We start from the raw sequence: 21,842 nt of genomic DNA, 5'->3' as shown, positions 1-21,842 counted from the left end.
AGTCGTTGAATGTCGTTAGAACTTGGACGTCGCAGACATCTGGTGGTTCAAATTTCATCCAAATCGATCCACATACCGAGCAGGAGTCAGTGAAAAACCGATAACGTTTGATCGGAAGCAGCCGAACGTTCGTGCACCGCCGACACGCCAACGATCTAAAACTTCCATTGGTGTTGTGGAGCGAGATGGGTTTTTTGAGTAACACGCTCTGTGAAATCATCATCATTTGTGATCATCATCCAGTTTGCTATATATGAGCAGGTTGTGGCTACGAACGTCCAATCACACCGTTCGAGCTGCGTGGTGTGGACCCCATCACTCTGTAGTGGTCAAAAACTGCGTGTGCGTGTGTGTGAGTGTGTGTGTACTGTCTTACCTGTTTGACATAGGCGGGGCGTTTCATTTGATATTTTATTATTTCGCCCATTTGGTAAATATAAACGCATTGTGATCCATCTAACCTGGTGCCGTGTCCCTCCTGCGGCATTCGGGCCAGTCGTAACATACAAAACGTAGGAGTCCGAATCAGTCCAAAACATATTCCTTGCTTGTGTCCTCACACATGGAGTTCGCTTGCAGCTCCAGAGCAATGGATCAGAATGGTGTCCCGTTTTATTTTAGTCCCGAAAGTTTAAAAAGTTGGTGAAATGTCTCTGAGGGACCTGCAGTGTTTAATCCGTTTGAATGGAACCGTGTTGTTGGGAACGCCCACACGGAGCGATTTCCTTCCAGAGAGACACCATGAGGCAGGACTCTGTGGACTACAGGTGCTAGACAGCCACCTTCTCATTTTTAGGATAAAGTCATAACACGCAACAAGTGTATCAGCTTGTAGTAGTAATTCTGCGTGTCACCAGGACTCACCGCGTAATTAGTTGAGCCAATGCTTGGTTCATTGGGAACTCGAGCCACAGCACGAACTGATGCTACGTTGCATGGGAACTCAAAAATGTGTAATTCCTGTCGATATGGGACCCTATGTATTACTGCCTGCAGCTAAATTTATTTTTATTAGGGGTCAAGCCCGCAGAGCTGGAACCCTATTGTTATTGTATGGCAGCCCCTTATTGTTATTGTAAGAGGAAAAACTAGGAAAGATTGTCCGAATTTTGAAGCCTAAAACCATCTGGGAAACCCAACTGCGGCATAACACACAAACACCGTTGGTGTCTTGTTTGAACCGCGCTGTCACAATGACCTCGTGGTTGAAGTTTAATCCAAATGGATCCACATTACGGAACAGATGTTAACGAAAAAAACGAACCAAGTTTTAAGCGATTTTATCACAGACGAGCCAGTACAATATCTGCTCCGTATGTGGATCGATTTGGATGAAATTTAAACCACGGGATCCATGTGACATCGCGGTTTAAACGACACCTCAACTGTGTTCGTAACTCATGCCCAAGTATGTGTTCCAGACACTTTTAGCCGGGTTGGACATATTTCGGCGTCAGATGAACTGGCTCGTCTGTATAAAATCGCTTAAAATTTTTCGCTAATATCTGCTCTGTATGTGGATCGATCTGGATGAAACTTAACCACGAGGTCTTTGTGACAGCGTGGTTCCAAGGAGAGGTTCCAAGTTGGTGTTCCACATAGTGTTAGGCGTCATAATTCTGAGAATTTTTTCCCAAACAATAACAATAGGGTCCATAATAATAATAATAATAATAATAATATTATTATTATTATTATTATACATGCATGAATCCTTCTGGGGAAAAGAGAGGTAAATAAATAAATTGAGAGGTCAGCTTTGTTGATGAAGATGTTGATAAAAAATGTCAACAAGTTAGCGTCCCTTTAGCAGGTGCTGGCAGGCGTTCCCAGAGCAGGGATACCATGAGGAAAACCCTCATAACACTACAGATGTACAGTGTGTTAAATGATACTTTGAGCATCGGTGAATCCATGCTGCCCACTGGTCTTCCACCTATAGCCTCCTACTCCTGCAGTAATTGGTCGTTACTTTTGTTTCCCTTTGCAGTCCCACCCCAGATTTCCATTAAACCACGAGACCAGATTGCCGCCCAGGGGAGAAGCGTTGGCTTCCACTGCGGGACCACGGGAAACCCTCCACCTGCAATCTTCTGGCAGAAGGAGGGCAGCCAGGTAGGAGCGGGAGCGGGTGTGGTCCTTTCACACCGCGTGTGGGAGCAGCGAGACTGGGAGTGGAATGAAAAAGCAAGAAAATAAATCCACCCGCCAACCATTGGATTGGTGCATGTCCGTGTTTGAACTAATCAGTTCCTTCAATCGGTTGATGCTTGACTGAAAAACAAAGAAATCCCACAAAATCTACAAAAAAAACCCCAAAAAAAACATCAAAAACAAAGCCACTCGAAACCGCAATTGTTGTGCGGTCTGTTGTTCCGTCTTCAAGCTGTATTTGTTCTTTAAACAAGCTTTCCCTACACAGTTATTTTCGCAAATTATTCTCACACCATTTTCAAGCAAACCCGATGTTTGATTTTAACGGCTGCTGCTTCTGGCACTTCCCCCCCGGAATTTTTTTCCTCTTCAGTGCCCACCGTCTTCTCCACAAAGAGAAAGCAAAATGGCCAAGAAGGGACAAGAAGGGAGGGTGGTGGTTTTGCATTTGCATTTGGCTTTGAGATAGGATAGATAGGTGTTGGAAGGCATAGTGGGAGTGCGTTGGTGTGAAGCGCCGCTCTGCCAGCAGACCCAACTAATGAGGAGGGGATGGGTGGTGGTGGTGGCGGCGGTGGTGGTGGTGGAGAGCTGGAAGAACAAAGAAGGGGGGACTTGGAGCTGGAGAAGCAACACCAGGTGTGAAAAGCCTGGCTTCTTCAGGGCAGAGCCTCAGAAAAAAAACAAAAAAACATCAACAACAGAAAAACTATGCCTTTAATTGTCCCCGGATCACGCTGTACTCAGCTATAAATACCACGCAGCTGAGATGAATGCAGACTGGAGATGGTTCGGCTTACGGCCTTTTCCCAAATACGCCGCGTTCCTCGCCCCCTCGCCTGTTTTGCAGAGCTTTTTTAGCTGTATTTTGGGGATTATCTGTAGCCCTATAACCTCAACCCCTCAACTCTACTCTAAGCCTCTTAGAGGAATGAAATGGGTGGCTGAACGGATAGATGTGCTTCCCTTCCCCCTTGTTCGCATTCGTCTCACTTACCCAAACATACCGGAAGGACCGTAAAAACCTAAGGCAGGCGGCGGCGGCGGCAAGCTGCGTCATCCGACAAATAAAAACACCAAAACAAATATTTCCCGTTTGGGTTTTGAGTAGGGATAAAACATCTCTTTCGGTCATCACAAGTTTTTCCGTGTGTGTGTGTGTGTGTGTGTGTGTGTGTGTGTGTGTGTGTGTGTGTGTGTGTGTGTGTGTGTGTGTTTCTCATGCTGTTGTATGTGTGGGTGTGTGTGTGTGTGTGTGTGTGCATGCGCGTGTGTGTGCAGATGCTACTGTTTCCCGGCCAGCCGCCGTCCCAGTCGGGTCGCTACGCCGTGTCCATGAACGGAGAGCTGACCATCACTGATGTCCACCCAGAGGACTCGGGCTTCTACATCTGCCAGGCCATCAGCGTGGCGGGCAGCGTGCTGACCAAAGCCCTGCTGGAAGTGGAGGGTGGTGAGCGGGTTTTTTTGGGATGGGGATGTAAGGTGTGAAATTTTTGTTTGAACCCTGGGGTACTTGCAAAGTTAAAACTGAAACTGGCCAAAAATACTTTGGGGTTTCAACTTTCAACAGGACCCGAACCCTAAAACCACACCCAACCCTAACGCTAAAACCCTGTCAAAGGTTCTGCTCCTTCTTGTCCACCAATTATTTAAATTGAAATTTGAATTATTAGTATTATTTTATTTGTTTGTTTGTTTGTTTATTTATCTATTTATTTATTTATTTATTTAATCGGTGGATTTGTTAATAAATTAATTGGCTTTTTAAAAAGTATATATATATATAAATAAATACATAAATAAATAAATCAATAAATACATAAATAAATCAACAAACAAACAAACAAATAAATAAATAAATATTATATATATCCATATTTTTTTAAATGCAAAATATAAATTATATAAAGATAAAAACAAACATATAAAAATATTCAAGAAATATACAAAACAATAAAATAAAACAAGCATGATTTGTTGTGACTGCACTCCATGGATCATCTGATTAACACATTAATTAAGACTATATTCCCACCACTAATGCTACTTCTTTTCATATCTTATTGTATTATTCTTCTATCCTTCCTAGTCCTTTTATTCTTGTATCTTTTGTGGCTTTTTTTTTTTTTTTTTTTACAGTTCCGCAATTCCTATTCTTGTATTTCGCCAAAAAAACGACAACCTAACAACATAAACACACTCACCTGAGCCCGTGCACCTCCTGTTGTGCCTTTTCCCCGTCCCCACTCAAACGACTCAAAAGAAGTTTCTTTCTGCCTCTTCCATCAGGTCCTTCCGGCCACGTCCCCCCCATCATCCGCCAAGGCCCGGCCAACCAGACGGTGTCCCTGGGGTCGGTGGCTCAGCTGCACTGCCGTGTCATCGGCGGTCCCTCCGTCCGGATTTCATGGGAGAAGGACGGAGAGGGAATACAGGCGGATAAACCGAGAATGACCTTGATGGAGAATGGCACGTTGCAAATCACCAACATAAAGGTTTGTGTGTGTGCGTGCATGCGTGCGTGTGCGCGCGCATGTGTGTGTGTGCGCATGTCAGTGTTCTGACATCTCTGCGTAATGTGTTTATTGTTTGTGTAATTTACCATGGCCGGTGGAAATAGGGATGTTTTGAAAGCGCTCATTCCCTCCGTGATGCATTCAAGGACGTTAGGGGGGGAAGTTTGTGTTTTTCGCAACCGGCCCCTCTGATGTTTCTTTCCTTGGACCCCCTTCTCCCTTCGCCCTGCTGGGAGTACTTTGTTTCCCTGCCCATTAGGAGCCTGTTTTCCATTTTTACAAATGAAGGTAAGACTGAATTTGAAAAGCCCAATCTCTCTGAGCCAGCGCGCATCTCCTCGGCACAATTATGTGCTCATGCAGTGTGTAATTGTAATGTTAATGAAGGAGCTTGTTTGTAAATGCTAATGTGTTCCACTTTGATGGAGGAGTAGCCGGTGGCCTCTTTGTCTGCTAACCCTCCACCTGGAGGTGAGCGAGCGCAGCGACACGGCGGAGGAGCATCCTTTCCGTTAATCGTCCGGCTATAGCTGATTAACGATCCGCCGGAGTTCAATTAAATCTCCCTCGCCAGGGCCGCGCTCACTCGCTTCCCCTCTCCGCCCGTTCCTCCCCTTCCCTCCGTAGACGTCGCTCGGCGAAACCCGGCACGTTAGGGATCGGTCCGACGCACAGCCGAGGCGGGACAAATCCGCCGTGCCGCGTTTGCTCAATGGAACGGAAGAAACGCATGAGCTCGGCATCAGGAGGACGACCGGGGCGGGAGAGGGAGGGAGGGAGCGATGACGAGAGGACCTAAAAATATTAGCCGTGGCTCGCGCCTCCGTCCCCCTCCGTCAATATTTTAGCAGCAGATAGAGTTGTCTGGAGCGACCCACTCGCCCCGGCGGCGGTCGCTCTGTCAGCCACAGGTCGGGGCGCCGCGGAGACGGTGACCTGGTCGGGTCCCGCGGTGGCTTGGTTCCGGCAGACTGGCCGCCGCTTGGCTGGAACCCCGCTCAGAACCGTGCCGCGCCTGAGATGCCACTGAAGCATGTTGGCATCTACACCCGGCGCGATGGCGGGGAGCGCGGGCGGGTCGCCGAGGTAAACAGCTCAGTGGGAAGAGTGTCAGGAGGTCGAAGGTGAAACTCTGGACGTCAGGGGACGGAGTTTTTGGATAAGGTAGGCTGCGTCAAGAGATAGATAAGAAGTAGGAGGCAATGAAAATAAAAGCACAATACCATGTGTACATGTCCATCAACAACATTAACCCAGAGTAGCACTAAGTAGTAGTAGTGAGCCCAATGTGGGCAGATGGGAGTCACGCTAAAGTAATTAAGTACAGGTAGTATGTAGTCTATAGTATATCCCACAGTATATAATATATAGTATATCCCACAGTATATAGTATATACTGTAGTATATCCCACAGTTTATAGTATAAAGTATATCCCACAGTTTATAGTATATACTGTAGTATATCCCACAGTATATAGTATAAAGGATATGCCACAGTATATAGTATATACTGTAGTATATCTGACAGTATATGGTATATAGTATATCCCACAGTATATAGTATATAGTATATCCCACAGTATATAGTGTATACTGTAGTATATCTCACAGTATATAGTATATCTCACAAGATATAGTATATACTGTAGTATATCCCACAGTATATAGTATATAGTATATCCCACAGTATATAGTATATAGTATATAATATATTGTACAGTATATAGTATATTGTTTATGGTATCTAGTAGCATTGCAGTAATAATATTCAATGGACCTTATAGCAGGAGGTAATCCACTGTGAGCAGCGGTGGCAATAATTACAGAAGTGTAGTTAAGTATACAGTAAAGTACATATCGCTGTATAATGTCCACCGTACACTCTGGTATCTTGAATGTCCGCCTACAGCTGAATTAAAGGGAGGACCGACGAAAGAGGAAGAGGACGAGTCACAGCAAACATTCAAAGCAAAGACAGGAAACTGTTGGTCCAGTTGGTCCAAATGGGTCGAAAAACACACCTGAATGGCTTTTACTGTCGTTGTTTCGTCCGTTGTTTTGTTGTTTTTTTTGTTTTTTATTTCTCCGCTGCCCCCTTATTCCGGACGGACGTCTGTTTTGACAGGACACAGACTCTGGGATGTACACATGTGTGGTGTCCTGTGCCACGGGGGAGTCGAGCTGGAGCGGGACGCTGACTGTCAGAGGTACTTACATTTAAGTTCCCAGCCGCTGTCACCCCCATCGCCCTCCTCCACCTCCCCCGCACCGCCTGAGAAGTGCAGGAGAAAACAGCCCGCACCCTCCGCACGTGCACTCACGCGCCGCGGTTTCGGCACGAACACAAAGCGTTCGGCGGTTGAGGCGTGAGGGGTGATGCGGCGGTCAGCCCCTCGTTACGGCGAAATAACCCCCGAGAGGGTCTTGTGTCACGCTGAAGGGGGTTATTCTGCCGTAATGGCCTATGCCGGCTGCATATTGTCCCGCTTATTACGCGGCGACTAACCAAATTAAAGAATAGATTTCGGCGGAAAGTTGATTTGAAATGATTCTATAACTGGTGTGCCTCATTTAAGAGCCTGCGCTAATGATAACAGTCCAAGCGCATCGTGAACAAAAAAAACCTTGCCCTACGTGCGAGTGAGATATTTTCTGTTAATAATGGGAAATTGGACGTATCCGCATTCATGGAGCATTGGCGTGTAGGCGGCGTGAAAGAGGGGTGCTCTGTGGACGGTCGTTATAAAGAGACTAGCGGTGGTTAGTGACTAACTAACTGACCAGTCAGGATGGAGTATATTCCACAGTGCCGCGTACTTTAATACATTCACTGCCTTTTCCCCTTGGCGTCGCAGAGGAGGGCCTTTCGTCGATGTCCCGGGTGTCGGAGTCCATCCAGCTCCCAGGACCGCCCCAGAAGCCCGTGATGACGGAGGTGACCAAAAACACGGTGACGCTCACCTGGCAGTCCAACCCCCACGAGGGCGGAGCCGCCATCACCTCCTACATCATCGAGGCCTTCAGGTAGATTGATAGGTGGAGGAGGATGAGTTCCGATCCGCAGAGGAGGGGTCCGCTGTTCATCGGTCGATGGAGTGCAAATGACACGAGAAAATGCGAAAAAAGTCAAGGGAAATAAAAATGATGAAATGAATTTATAAGGACTGAAATAATAAGAAAATACAATTCAAAGAAAATATAGTGACGGTGCGATGTGCTTTCTCCCGGATCTGTATCTCTGCATATCTGATCGGCTGCTGCGCGTGCTGCGCGTTGGCTTGCGGCGGATGTCTGCTCGGAGAGTTAATAAACTGCTCGTATTTTCGGGGGTTCGTGTCTTCGTGTGTTATTGTTGTCCCCGTATCTGATCGGCGACCTCTCAGGCAGCCCGCTCTGCCCGGCGCTTCTTCGCTGCCTCAGACCTTCGGTTTTTCTGCGGCATCTGGAACACGGAAACACAAAAAGAAGGCAATTATTTCATAACAGAGACACAATAAATACATGTTCCTTTCACTGTGTAATGTATTTATTATGGTTATTGTGAGAACTGACTGCTACTAACTAGTACTGGAGCCCTAATAATAATAATAATAATAATAATAATAATAATAAAAACCTTTATTTGTTCAGCACCTTCTGCACAACATGCAACTCAAAGTGCTTTACATTAATAAAAGAAAATCAAAGTAATAATCTATTTAATTCCTTCGTAGTGGCTTAAAAAGACGCAGTCGTTTTCTTCATAGACAGTCATAGAGGGGCAGCGGCTCAGGAGAGAGTGCGGGTCATCAAGTAATCGGAAGCTTGCCGGTTCCATCCCCGGCTCCTCCTGGTAGCGTGCAGTGAAGTGAACCCCCTAACTGCTCCCCGGGCGCCGCTGCAGGGCAGCCCACTGCTCCGAAAAACGTCAGTTACTCGGATGGGTGAAATGCAGAGAAATTAATTTTGTTGCTTCAGTACTTGTGCAATGACAATTATTTGAACTAGTGCATGCCCATTCAAAATGTAAGACATCTTAATGGCACAGTTGGCCATTCCATTCAATAACAAAATGTCAACGATTCAGTCCTGTGTTCCACAATGGAAGATAAAACTGACTGAAGCCCCGCCCCCTGCTGGCTCACTGTGCGCCATTTATTAATATTACACGTGTCGCGTGTCCAAATGGCACCAATTTCGACACACGTCCTTGGGTCCCCAGAAAATGAACCAACCAAGTGTGAAGTACATCGGATGAAGGGTTGTCGAGATAATCGGAGGACATTCAGACGGACGTGGATTCCTTCCTTTTATAGTTAGAAGATCTAATAATCTGATCCACAGCCTCACCTCATTGGAATTGCATGGTAATTACATGTATTGGGTCTTTCAAAGGAGGGGTTAATTTTATAACACGGATTGGGTACTTTGTCATTTTCGAGAATTTAGCCATTTATCACTTAGATATTCAAGGTTAAAAAAAAAAAAGAAAAACACAACAAGTCAACATACTGTTCACCCTGGAAGAGAAAGTGCCAAAATATTTAGCTTGAGGACGTCTCGTTCTGTTTAACGGCTTAAACAGAACGAGTCGTTGAGGTGATCTACTGCACTGTCCTATCCTCCCTCAACGAAACATTTCTTCTCGAATTATTGGTTCTGAATTATTATGGTCAAATGCACTTTATCCTCAAGCAATTCTTAAATAATTCTCACCCAGATGGGGGTGCTTGTAAAACTTTGAAGCGCGTCCTTCCGTGCTCAGATATGTGACGGAGATGCTCAGTTCTTACTCCATTTAACGCAGTCCTTCATTGCAATCATTATTCAATCTGAGTTACTGATCTTGAATAATTAGTCCGGAAATAAATGCAACACGGTGAAGTCACCGTCCATGAAAATATATTAAAATAACAACCGTAACAAGGCAACCGGGACAATTATTGCGAGGGTCAGCTCGGCCACTGTATCCTGTCCTGGGGGCGATGGACGGACACACACACAAACACGCACGCACACACGCACACACTGACACACGCACACATGCACACGCACATGCACACACGTACACACACACATACTTTGCTACTATGTTGCTGTGAAAGCTGTACAGTAATTGCTCAGAAGTATTTTCCGCCATCAACCACACAACACGGAACGGCCGAGCGCCCAATTTCTGCCTGACTTAACAATCCCGACAAGCTCGTTCTGCTCGTTATCAACCGCGTGGTAATTTACGGATGAATACATTGATAAATGCAAATGGAAATGGCTGATGCGGAAATAAAGGAAAAATAAATGGATAGAGGAAGATGCTAATATGTTGCTCTATTGCCAATCAGTTAGACGGTGCGGCATCAAACGGAGTATAGCAGCAAATGGAAAATAGGAATAAAAATAAAAAATTGAGAGGGTGAGAGCTTTTCTGCGCCGCGTTCACATCAAAAAGCACAGCGGGTTTTTGTGTTTTTATCTGTTTTTCTGGCGGCGCAAAGCTTCGGGCTGTGGCCCTCACACAAGAGCTTTGTTCTTAATGGACAAAGAAGAATAATACATCAGCCACAACATTAAAACTACTGACAGGTGAAGTGAATAACATGGATCATCTGGTTCCAGTGGCACCTGTCAAGGGGTGGGATATATCAGGCAGCAAGTGAACCGTCACTTCTTGAAGTTGATGTGTTGGAAGTAGGAAAAATGGGTAAATTTAAGGTTCTGAGCAACTTTGACAAGGACCAAAGTGTGATGGCTAGACGACTGGGTCGGAGCATCCAAAACAGCAGGTCTTGTGGGGTGTTCCTGGTATGCAGTGGTTAGTACCTACCAAAAGTTGCCCAAGGAAGGACAACCGGTGACAATAATTCTTTTTGACCATATTTTTTCCCCCTCTCAGCCAGTCGGTGGGCAGCGCCTGGCAGACGGTGGCCGACCACGTGCGGCAGGAGAAGCACACGGTGATCGGACTCTTCCCCAACACCGTCTACCTGTTCATCGTCAGAGCCGTCAACTCCTACGGCCTCAGCGACCCCAGCCCCATCTCAGAGCCCATCAGGACGCAGGGTGAGCGGCAAAATAAATGTAATAATTAAATAAAATGTATCCTTCAGTTAAAAAAAACAAAGTAAAACGGACAAAGAAACCTGAAACCAGTGTGCAGCTTAGGGGACTTGGGGGAATATCATATCATATCATATCATATCATATCATATCATATCATATCATATCATATTGAGGCCTTAGGAGATCACATGATATTATATTTGATCATAATATAGAAAAAAATAGAATATGATATAATATAATACAAATATGTTTTATATAACATTTATTGATTCATATAATAATATTAAAAATATATAATATACACAAACATAAATAATAATATAATATTGTCTCATTGCATCATTGGGTATCAGAATTATTATTTAGATTTATTTTTAATTAATTTTAAAATGCAAAGAAAGCAAAAATATAATTTCAGCATTAATATTTCAGATGTATCATTCATTTAATTTGTGTTACTGGGTGAATCCTGATATGTCGATCCTTAAGTCTTGGTATGAACTGAGTATTAACTGTACTGTACTGTACAGTACTGAGCTGCACTCAGCAATATTGGCGTTCATCTCAGCAGCATATTGTACATGAGTATATTATTGGGAGAGTATATTGCTTATCAGCCTGTTTGCTGGATGTTCGCCTCAGTGCAATGAACCCTGTGTTGTTCCAGATGGGAGTCCCACCGAGCAGGGCGTGGACCACAGGCAGGTGCAGAGGGAACTGGGTCAGGTCTCCATCTACCTGCAGAAGCTGGTTGTGCTCTCTCCCAACAGCGCCGTGGTTTCATGGACTGTGAGTAGAACAATCCACTCTATCTATCTATCTGTCTGTCTGTCCGTCTGTCCGTCTGTCTGTCTGTCCGTCTGTCCGTCTGTCCGTCTGTCCGTCTGTCCGTCTGTCCGTCTGTCTGTCTCTTCCATGTTCTAGGTAATAACGAATGATTAAATGGTGAAATGCAGAATTTCTACGTCTCTTTCTACGCTTTATTTTCGTGTTGTTTCCAATCGGTCAGGTGGCGCGTCCGTCCCGCTACGTCCAGGGCTACCGGATACTCTACCGTGCCGTCGGGAACTACTGGTTGGTGCAGGACGTGGAGGCTACGCCCGAGCAGAGTGCCGTCTTAGCGGATCTGCACAGCGGCACCGACTACGAGGTGAAGGTGCGGCCGTACTTCAACGAGCTGCAGGGCCAGGACAGCCTGACGGGGCTGCTGCACACGCCCGAGGAGGGTAAGGACCCGAAAATAACTGCTCTTTGTCTGCCATGGGACGGGTGCCAATATCTTAATTGTATTTTGGGTTATATATCTTTTTTTATGGTTCATTTTTAAGTTTATATTTATCGTCAATTGATTATTGATTTTAGGTTGATTGTATCTTTTTTTCTATCTTCTAGTTAATTTATTAATTTTTATTAATTAGATTTATTGTATACTTCCATTTTTTTTATTATTCATTGTTTATTTATTTGGTTTATTTTTATGGTTTATTGGTCAATTCAAAGCTTTATTCGAATTTTTCTGTCTTTTAAATTTTTAGGTTTATCGTATATTGCCCTCTATCTACAGTATCTGTCTATCTGTCTATCTGTCTGTCTGTTTGTCTGTCTAACATATTACTATTAATTAACATTCATCTTTATTAGTGATGCTCATTCAGCAGTCCCAAGTAAATACGCCAGACCAGCAGCATTGGATGTTGCTAAATTACTAAAGGATTTTCCAAACTGCAGCTATTATTTGGCTCCTATAATTTGAATCCTTGTTACGTTTTTAGTTTTAAGCGCCGCCCCGCAGGCCGTGTCGGTGGTCCAGCTCAGCAACAGCTCCAGCATCAGCGTGTCCTGGGAGCCGCCACCGCACAGCCTCCAGAGCAGCATCATCCAGAATTACAAGGTAAAACCCAGACATCTTCACATCCTTGTGTTTGTTGAGCGTGAGAGAGTCAATATGCTGATGCCAGACCAAAAAGAAATACCGCCCCCCACCCCCTCTCGTTTTCGATTTGGTTGTTTTCTTTCTTTTTTTTCCCCCAGCGCCGTCAAAATAAGGTTTTTGAGACACTTGAGATTACGTAAGCTGTTTCCAGTGTCTGCTGTTTAGAGTGTCTTGGCCGTCATCTGTTTGAGGTGCGAAAACAACAGAGTTCCGATCGTCTGACTGTCCATTAGTGTGAGAACAACAGGGATTACTAATCATGTAATCATCTATCTGGAAAAGAAACATAATACAAAAAAACCCAAAACAAAACATTCGGTGGAACATTCGGCCTCGCTCTTCTTTTATGTTCTCGTCACATCTGCGCTGATCATATTATGCCGCAAGTTGTGAGTCAGGAGCACAAGGCTGATTATAAAACCCTTGGACCGGAGCCCGGTCAGCCTGAGAGGTGGTGGGCGTCCCGGATTCTCAGCCCGGCTTTTATCTCCATGGATATAGCTTTATTATCTGTCTGTCTGTCTGTCTGTCTGTCTGTCTGCCTGTCTGTCTGTCTGTCTGTCTGTCTGTCGAGTTTTGGTGCACGGATATTCATGGCTCGGATGCTCTGACGGCCTATGTTCCGAAATTCTCATGATTAATGATGCGTAGCTTGCGGAGCTAGTTCTGTCAGACAACTTGACCGTGCCACATGCTTCCCATGCCCATATTAGGACAGCCTATTTAAGCAGCCAATCCCTCCCCCCCCTGCCCCCCCGCTTTGCCGTCTGCTTTGCTGCATTGTCGCGCTCCCTCCACCTCCCCTGCATCCACCTGTTGGGCTGTACTCTTCCATCCAGCGGGGGGATTTGGACTCATCACTCCTATAAACTTGCTGTAATCACATGAGCCCAGACGCCAAACTCAAATGATGCATAATAAATAAAGAAACTTTTAAGTAAATCTAAGCGCTGTCTGTCGGAACAACAGGGTGGGACAAATCTTCCTCTTCTCTTTTAGTTTTTATTATTATTATATTATATTAAATTATTATGATTATATTATATAATTGTTATTATATTTTTATATTTTGGAGCCTTGCCGCAATTTTTATGCATTACAATTCCCTTTTAGGCCAGTAAGCAACAGATTGAGGCTTGTTGTGCTTTCAAAATTGACATAATGACCACATTAAAGATCAAAGTGCCGATATTCTACATCGCACAATTATGAAGGTTACGCTTGTAATATTTTGTGTGAATTTCAGTGTCTCATAGACTACTTTTACACATCACAGAGCATGGAGGCAGATAAAGTGGATTATATAGAAGTCATTTTATGTTTCAAACCTATTTAACGCTAGAAAATCCAACAGGACATCCATCATATGTTATTTTAGCCAATATACAGAATAGTCCATATCTTATTACTGGTCAGGATGAATCACTTCCTGTCTTGCAGCACTGAAGCATTACGTGCGTATTGTCCACACTTTGACCGTTGGTGTCCTCGGGTGCTCCAGGTCTGGTGTTTGGGCGGCGACCCGCAGAGGGAGAGCCAGATTAACCGGACGGTGGACGGGGCGGTGCTGTCCATCCTGCTGACCGGCCTGCTGCCCGGTGTGCACTACAGTGTGAGCGTGGCCTCCGTCACCAGCCTGGGAGTGGGTTCCCGCAGCCCATCCGTCAAGGTGCTGCTCGGTGAGTCACTGAAACGACTGAAATAGATAAATAAAAAAGAAACTTTATTTATGTGTTTGTTTGTTTGTTTGTTTGTTTATTTATTTATTTGTTTGTTTATTTGTTTGTTTGTTTGTCTATCTATCTATTTATTTATTTATTTATTTATTCCAACAAATGACACTGTGGACTTATTTTTCCTGATCAGGGCCCAACACAAACTTCTGGTTGCCAAGTTGGCAGTCATGCATCAGCTATTGGTTGCCAAGACTGACAAAATGGTTGCTGAATTTTAATCAAATCATAATTGAGTGTAATAATTTTATGATGATCCTATGGTTTCACCATCTTTTCAAATCGATGTGCCAGTTTAACTGACCATTAATAGTTTCTGAACTTATAGTAAGGAGGTATTCTCTTATGTTGTTATACTCTTACTCATATACTTTCTTTTTTTACAAATGAAAAGTGGTCGATGATGGCTCAAATCTGGTTGCCCAGGGAAACTGGGTAACCGTTATTGCCGGGCAATGCTGCTGTTATGTACTATTAGGAATGCCAAATGAAATTGCAGGGCCGGGTAAGATTTGATCAACAGCCAGTTTAATTGAATTAAATTAAATCAGATTACGGCCATTTCTTACGTTCTCTCTCGCTCTCTCTCACTTCCAGCCCTGCCATCGGACAAGTCCTCCGTCCCCGTGCAGAAGGACGGCAACCTCAGCCTCGCGGAGCAGATCAGTGGCGTGGTCCGCCAGCCGGCGTTCATCGCGGGGCTGGGCTTGGCATCCTGGCTGGTCCTGATGGGATTCAGCGGCTGGCTGTACTGCCGCCACCGCCGGAGGAAGCAGCTCGGACACTACACCACCTCCTTTGCTTACACACCCGCAGGTCTGAGGCTGGGCTTGGAAAAATAGTAAAAGTGTAAAAAATGTTTTTAGAGTCATTACATATCGTGTATACCAAGCATTTCATGGGAAATTAAAATGTTTTTCGGCAAGGGGAAGGTACGGTGGCCATGAGAGCTCAACGCACTGCAACTTAAGAAAACACATGCAAATAGACAAACACAAGCAAATTACGATGAACACTACCGCATTAACAGAAAACAACCTCATTAACAGAAAACACGACTGCATTAAAAGAAAACACAACCGCTTTTACAGAAAACAAAAAACGCATTAACAGAAAACTCAACTACAACACATTAGCCATTTAAGTGCAATATTCCAGACAAAACTGCTTCTACTGGCTCTGTGATAGTGTGCTGAAGTTCGCGAACGATTCAAATATTTTGGTGAAAAGGGTGATTCACTCACTTGCACAAATCGATGACTCGGTGAATCAGTGATTTATTCGCATGTAGACACGTTCGCTCGCAACTGACTAAGAGCTCAAATGAACTGACTGATGAACAAATAGTTTCAGGAAGTGAATCAGTTCACTTCGTTCACCCAAAAGATTCAAATCGTTCGCAAACTTCAGCACACTATCACAGAGCCGGTAGAAGCTGTTTTCTCTGGAATACGTGAATTGATATAAAAGTTGTTTTTTCTATTTGTTAATTGCATGGAGGAAGCAGATGGAGGTCTCACATGGCGTGATTGGTCTGTGATAGTTGAGGCTCTAGGTTGTCACTTGTATAAATTCTTATATATAATTACAGACACAAAATAATTTAGCTGAATATATTTCATTGCAGATAAATCAATGCATCCGCCGTGGCTCACTTCCCAAATGGGGTTTTGCGGTTGTGTTTTCTGTTAATGCGGTTGTTTTTTTCATAATTTGCTTGTGTTTTTGTTTATTTGAATGTGTTTTCTTACTGTAAGTCGCAGTGCATTGAGCTCTCAGGGCCACCGTCGGAAGGTGACTTTATTTCTATTGAACATTTCATACACATGGGCCATTGAAAGGTCTATTCATAAAGGCATAAGGACATTATATAAATATAAAATACAAGACATAAAGAGCTCATAACACAAAATCACAGAATAACAGGTTAAAGCGCAATTTGAAATATTCCTACACATCTAAACATGGCAAGACCCAAACCCACACACACACGTTGGCCGTTGGTCGTTCACACATGTGGAGTAATTTTCCAGCACTCATGAATGTCTTATGAGATATTTTAATTTGGGCACTCAATGGTGGTAAAGTCAGGTGTTCAGTGTTTTCGTCAGCGTTTGTTGAATACAAATTTCTCCCCAAATCACAGCTCGGTCACGACGACTGACAATTTACACGTTTTTCCAGAAATTTCCAATCGCATCAGCGTGACCTTTTATTTTCTGAAAAACCTGTCTTTTACAGCGGAGCAGAACGCGGGGTTTAATCTTGCGGGGAAAAAAAAGAACAGTAAAAAATAAATAAAATACAGGAAACAACGTCTCCTGCATTTTGCTGTTTAGGAAAGGCAGACGTAGAGGGAAATTTGGTCAATGCTTTTGTCATTGAATTTTCTTAGCACACTGTAGATGCTGTTTGTTTTTCTTTCAAAAATGAATGTATATATAATTGAAAATACAATATTAGGGCTATTTATTGGGGTGATGGCGGATTTTATTTAGAGTTTACAAAGTAATGCAAGTAAGGACTTTAAAGTTGTATACCGGTATATTCCATGTCATTTGTGTTATCTATTTATACTAATACTATACTAGTAGTACAATATAAAATTTGTATTGTATATTGTTACAACAGAACCCACAACATACTCAATGCTCTTTATATTTTATAATTTAAGGCATTTAGGTATTAGTTGTGTTCACTAATAGACACTTATCTGTCTAAGACAATGAAAAAAAACCCAAAATGTATATTTGTGTAATATAACACATTACTGTACATGAAATAAAGCCTCTGCTCAGCGTCGCTCCTCAAGAGATGTATTGCGTTCCTCTTAATGCATTTAGGTCACCGGCTTATTCTTGGCGAAACGTCAATTGGAATCGGCATGCGTTATTCCCACCAGGGCCAAACAGTTTTTGTGGCCTTGGGTGTGATACAGTACAATGTGGAACGCTCTCTATCACAAGGATTTGCATAAGGATGTAAAACAAGATTTTAAACTGGCACTTTTTTTTCCCTTTCTTGTTCCTTCAGTCGGCTTCGCTCATGGGGAAGGATCGGGAATCATCAACGGAGGGTAAGGATTACAGTTGCGTTCAGATTTGTAATGGTTTACGTTATCAAAAGCATCATGACACGTGATTTCTTTTAAATTATTTTTTTTCAGGCCTGGCATGTTGGGATCGAACATGGGAACCTACCCCTGGCTGGCCGACTCGTGGCCGGCACAGAACCTGAGCCACCACAGCAAGGAATCAGTCAACTGCTGCTCCGGTACACTGGACTCAACACATAGGCTCTCTACTGGTTTAAAAAAATAAAAAGATAGACATTTGAAACCAGGGCAGTTATGGAGGAATACTGGTGCATTACCGAACAGATGGTTGTTATAGTTTCCACAACTCACACTTTTCGCCCTACAACAGCTGGAGTCCACAACTACCCAAGCCAGCTGGAGAAGTACAGCACGGCCTCCAACGACAGCCCCATCTACAGCACCATCAACACGGCCGTGGGCGAGGACCTGCTGGCCTACTACGACACCTACTCCAGTGTGCCCTACTCCCAGGGGCCCGACCCCTACGCCAGTTCCCCGGTACTGGCCAACAGCGCCCTGTTGGCTCTGGACCAGGACCAGGACCAGTGGACCCTGCAGTCTGGGCCGGAATACGCCAAGCTCCAGTACACTCGGACAGCCAGCGGTAGGTCTTAGTAGGTTTCTCAGTTATGAGCCGAAGCTGATGTAGCTTTCACCGTTGGTACCATGGTAGCTTTTTTGATTTAGGTTTTTTTTTTTTACCTACTTTGCTTATTGTCTGATTGTCCAAGTAGGAACATTTGCCAATTTGCCACCATTGCACACCGAGTCACCCTGGGCAGGGCGTACCGTTTCCTTCTCGCCCCATTCCCCCTGGGTCGAAGGTTGAGTGGGTACTGAATTTGGACTTTGAGACCGGAACTCGGACGCCAATGCAATGCAAACTTGCCTTGATTTTGCGTGACACGTTGCTTTTCAAGAAGAGTAAAGGTCCGCGGTTGAGTAATGACCCGTATTGTACGATGAGGTCCGGCCCATACGGGTTGATCCGACTCTTTTACGTTCTCGCGTTTCATTTCTTGTAGCTAAACTGGCGAAGCAGAGAGCTACGGGGCCTCCATCTACGCCCGCTCCTCTAAACTGGGTGGACGTTCTGTCTCTTCCCCTTCCCACTGACAAAGACGTGGGTAAAATGAAAATGGACAAGGAGGACCAACTCAGGTAAGACTGGCCGTTGGGAGTCAAAGACCACAACAGAGATTCATGGAAATAAACGTCTTATAATGTGTATTTTGTTCCTATTTTACCACAAAGTATTAATTACCACAAAAATGGTGTTTCAGTATGCAATGTATGTTTCACTAGTACTGTTGGTTATCATTGCATTTAAAATCGATGCTTTATTTACTTGATCGGGGGCTTTAGCTATATGACACATTGAGTTAACGTGGACGGATATCAAACGCTCCCCATCGCTCCGCTCAGGCTGTCAAACCAAAGTTCCCAACGTGGGAAGTTTCCAAATCCAACGGCTATGTCTTCAGGCGGCGGGGACGTCGGGCGACACGTCATGCGTGCGTGTGCGCGTCGGGTTTACAGAGGAAGCGTCTCCCCTAACGACTTCTGACAGATTAGTTTGTGGACCTAACGGGGTAGGGTTGGGGGGGTTGGGGGGTGGGGGTTGCCGTTCTGACTGCGCCGTGTCTTTTGTAATGACATTAGCCGCCATCTGACAGTCTGGATTAGTACTTTTCATTTTCCAGTGACACGTCCACATTAAACTAACCCTGACGGCGGCGGAGCCGACGGCGTGAATGACTGAGACTCCCTTTGTCCTCTGGAAGCCTCCGTTGGTCACCTCTCCAACACTAATTTCACACTCGTTAAGAACTTTGACGTAGTGTTGACTTTTCATATTAGCGGTGCCCAAGTAAAGAGAGTTATCAGAGGAAAACGAGTGGTTTGCATTTGGACAAACAGCGTCTTTCCTTCCTCCACCGTAGCTCGGACGACGACAACGACGACGGTGAGGACTGGTGCCCGCCGTTGCCGGCCAGAACCTACCTGATGGACGCCTCCAGGGAGGAGCGGGCCCTCCCGGCGTTCCAGAGAGAGGAGCCCCCCTACGGCCTGCCGTCCCCCCGCAACCAGCACGAGCCGGCCGACAGCCCCCGGCTGCAGCACCCGGATCTGCTGGCCCGCCACGGATCGGGCTCCCTGGTCACCCAGTCCAACCCCGACCTGTTCACCGGCAAGGAGGTCACCAGGGGGACCGGCGAGGGGTACCGCACCAGCCACTGGGCGGAGGGCTTCAAGGCAGAGAACAGGGGTACATTTTGACATTCCGTTGACGGTCTGACATGATGTGATTCAGTGTTTTTGCTTTGGTAGGAAGAAAGGAATATAGATAGATAGACAGATGGAGAGACAGATAGATAGATAGATAGATAGATAGATAGATAGATAGATAGATAGATAGATAGATAGATAGATAGATAGATAGATAGATAGATAGATAGATAGATAGATAGATAGATAGATAGATAGATAGATGGAGAGACAGATAGATGGAGACAGATACATAGATAGATAGATAGATAGATGGAGAGATAGATAGATAAATAGATAGATAGACAGATAGATAGATAGATAGACAGATAGATAGATATGTAGATAGATAGATAGATAGAGAGATAGATAGATACTTCATCGTCAAAATCGGCAATATGCCGGAAGATTCTTCAAAATACAATAAACCTGAAATTAACAATACAACAAGCAGTAACACCAAAAATAATCCTAAAATATACAAAAAAAAAACAAGACAAATTAAGCCATAAACAGCTGACCTCAAAATAAACAATAAAATTAACCTTAAAATGTATGATAAACAATAAAAATAAATGTCAGCAGAATACATATACTTGTAGAAAAAATATATAATATTATATTCCCTTTTCCAGAATGCGTAGCCAGGCATTACAATGTATTATTTAGGTGATGATGTTATCTAAGAGAAAGCTATTTTATTCCCTCGACTTGACTCTCAAAGTTTCGGGAAGATGACGTCAGTGTTCTTTTCCCGTCAGGACAATGTTCCGACTCCCACCCTGCAGCCCAAACAACGCACAAATCCAGGTCCAAGAAGAAGCCTCCCAGGGAAGGAGCGACCAGGCGGGAGCCACACGCCCAGACAGGTTTTACACAGTGTACTACATCACACAGTATATCTAAAGTCTGTTTGTTGTTACCTCGTCGTCTAAGGAATGGACATGTTTAAAATGAAAATGCTGTTCATGAATTATTTGGGTGACAAAGCCAAATCTCAGTCTGCATGTATTATTATTATTATTATTATTATTATTGTTATTATTATTATTATTATTATTATTATTATTATTATTATTATTATTATTATTATTATCATTTATTATTATTATTATTATTGTTATTATTATTAGTATTATTTATTTTTTTATTTTATTATTACGTTTCTCCATTGTTTATGTTTATTAAAGTCTAATCCATCACGTGCAGACCTCCCCCCTCCGCCGCCGCCTCCCTCCGCAGACGACTCCCTGCAGCTCCTGGCCGATGTGTTGGGTTTGGGCCAAATGGAGAGCCAGAGGAGGGAGGGAAGCGCCTCACCCTCCGCTCAGAGGAGGGCAGGTTACATCTCGCCGCAGAAGAGAGGGCCATCAAAATGGCTCTCACAGAGTAAGTGCAGCGCGTTGTAATAACCTAAAAGGGTTTCGTAGGCAGAGCCTCACATCTGCTGGTGGAATAATGGAAAAACAAATAATTCCATAACTCTCGTTTCCATTTAAACAAACTGGCCCACGGGTTTATGTGCAATTATAAATTGTTATGTTTTGTATGTCGGATTTAAGCAATAGCAACGTTTTAAGATAAGGCAGCCGGTGGGGGGGCTTCATCCGCTCCATCACTTAAGGTTTGACCTATTTCATTCCATCTGCCTTTTTTTTTGTTTTAAGTAATTGGTTTTACATTGTCATTTGCAGATGAGAATGTAATCCCATACGGCCAGTCCAGCTTTCTGCCGAGGGTCCAGATGACCGCGGGTCCCTACGGGTCCCTGGGCGGGGTCTTCCCGCGCCCCTCCGCCGGCCCCAAGGCCCCCAGAGGAAGAGCGGCAGCGGGCTTTGACGTTTTGGGCAACGGCGAGCAGGACTTCAGAGCGCCGCACAGTTAGACGTTAGAACCAAAATTGGCAGTAGCTTGTTTATCGTCCAGGCCAGGACATTTAATTCCAGATGTTTTCACTGGATCTTAATCACAACACGATTAGCACGGAGTCGTAGCCAAATGACACAGTGACCGACAAACAAGGGTTTAAGACAAGATTAGACACTTCATTATTTATTTATTTGTTTGTTTGTTGACTTATTTATTTATTTATTTAT

At 44.2% G+C, this 21,842-nt stretch overlaps 1 protein-coding gene across 1 annotated transcript in view; it reads left to right on the top strand.

Moving 5' to 3' along the window:
• The window catches only part of LOC307234820 (roundabout homolog 2), a gene marked incomplete at both ends in the record, with an annotated part of 40,261 nt that extends 18,630 nt beyond the window's left edge, over positions 1 to 21,631 (top strand). Inside the window, 18 exons of the mRNA XM_080006683.1 lie at positions 1,991 to 2,115; positions 3,436 to 3,607; positions 4,447 to 4,652; positions 6,799 to 6,880; positions 7,529 to 7,697; positions 10,546 to 10,712; positions 11,383 to 11,504; positions 11,725 to 11,941; positions 12,488 to 12,606; positions 14,150 to 14,327; positions 14,979 to 15,197; positions 17,415 to 17,457; positions 17,548 to 17,687; positions 17,807 to 18,082; positions 18,504 to 18,639; positions 19,422 to 19,747; positions 20,956 to 21,135; positions 21,441 to 21,631. Of these exons, the coding sequence (XP_079862809.1) occupies positions 1,991 to 2,115; positions 3,436 to 3,607; positions 4,447 to 4,652; positions 6,799 to 6,880; positions 7,529 to 7,697; positions 10,546 to 10,712; positions 11,383 to 11,504; positions 11,725 to 11,941; positions 12,488 to 12,606; positions 14,150 to 14,327; positions 14,979 to 15,197; positions 17,415 to 17,457; positions 17,548 to 17,687; positions 17,807 to 18,082; positions 18,504 to 18,639; positions 19,422 to 19,747; positions 20,956 to 21,135; positions 21,441 to 21,631 (3,068 nt within the window). The remainder of the gene's footprint in view (positions 1 to 1,990; positions 2,116 to 3,435; positions 3,608 to 4,446; positions 4,653 to 6,798; positions 6,881 to 7,528; positions 7,698 to 10,545; positions 10,713 to 11,382; positions 11,505 to 11,724; positions 11,942 to 12,487; positions 12,607 to 14,149; positions 14,328 to 14,978; positions 15,198 to 17,414; positions 17,458 to 17,547; positions 17,688 to 17,806; positions 18,083 to 18,503; positions 18,640 to 19,421; positions 19,748 to 20,955; positions 21,136 to 21,440) is intronic.
• Positions 21,632 to 21,842: the final 211 nt, after the last annotated feature.

The sequence above is a fragment of the Zeus faber genome (assembly GCF_960531495.2).
Source record: "Zeus faber genome assembly, chromosome: 9".
Taxonomy (NCBI): Eukaryota; Metazoa; Chordata; class Actinopteri; order Zeiformes; family Zeidae; genus Zeus; species Zeus faber.
Note: the sequence above shows the minus strand (reverse complement) of the source record. Positions and strands in the feature narration are given on the sequence as shown.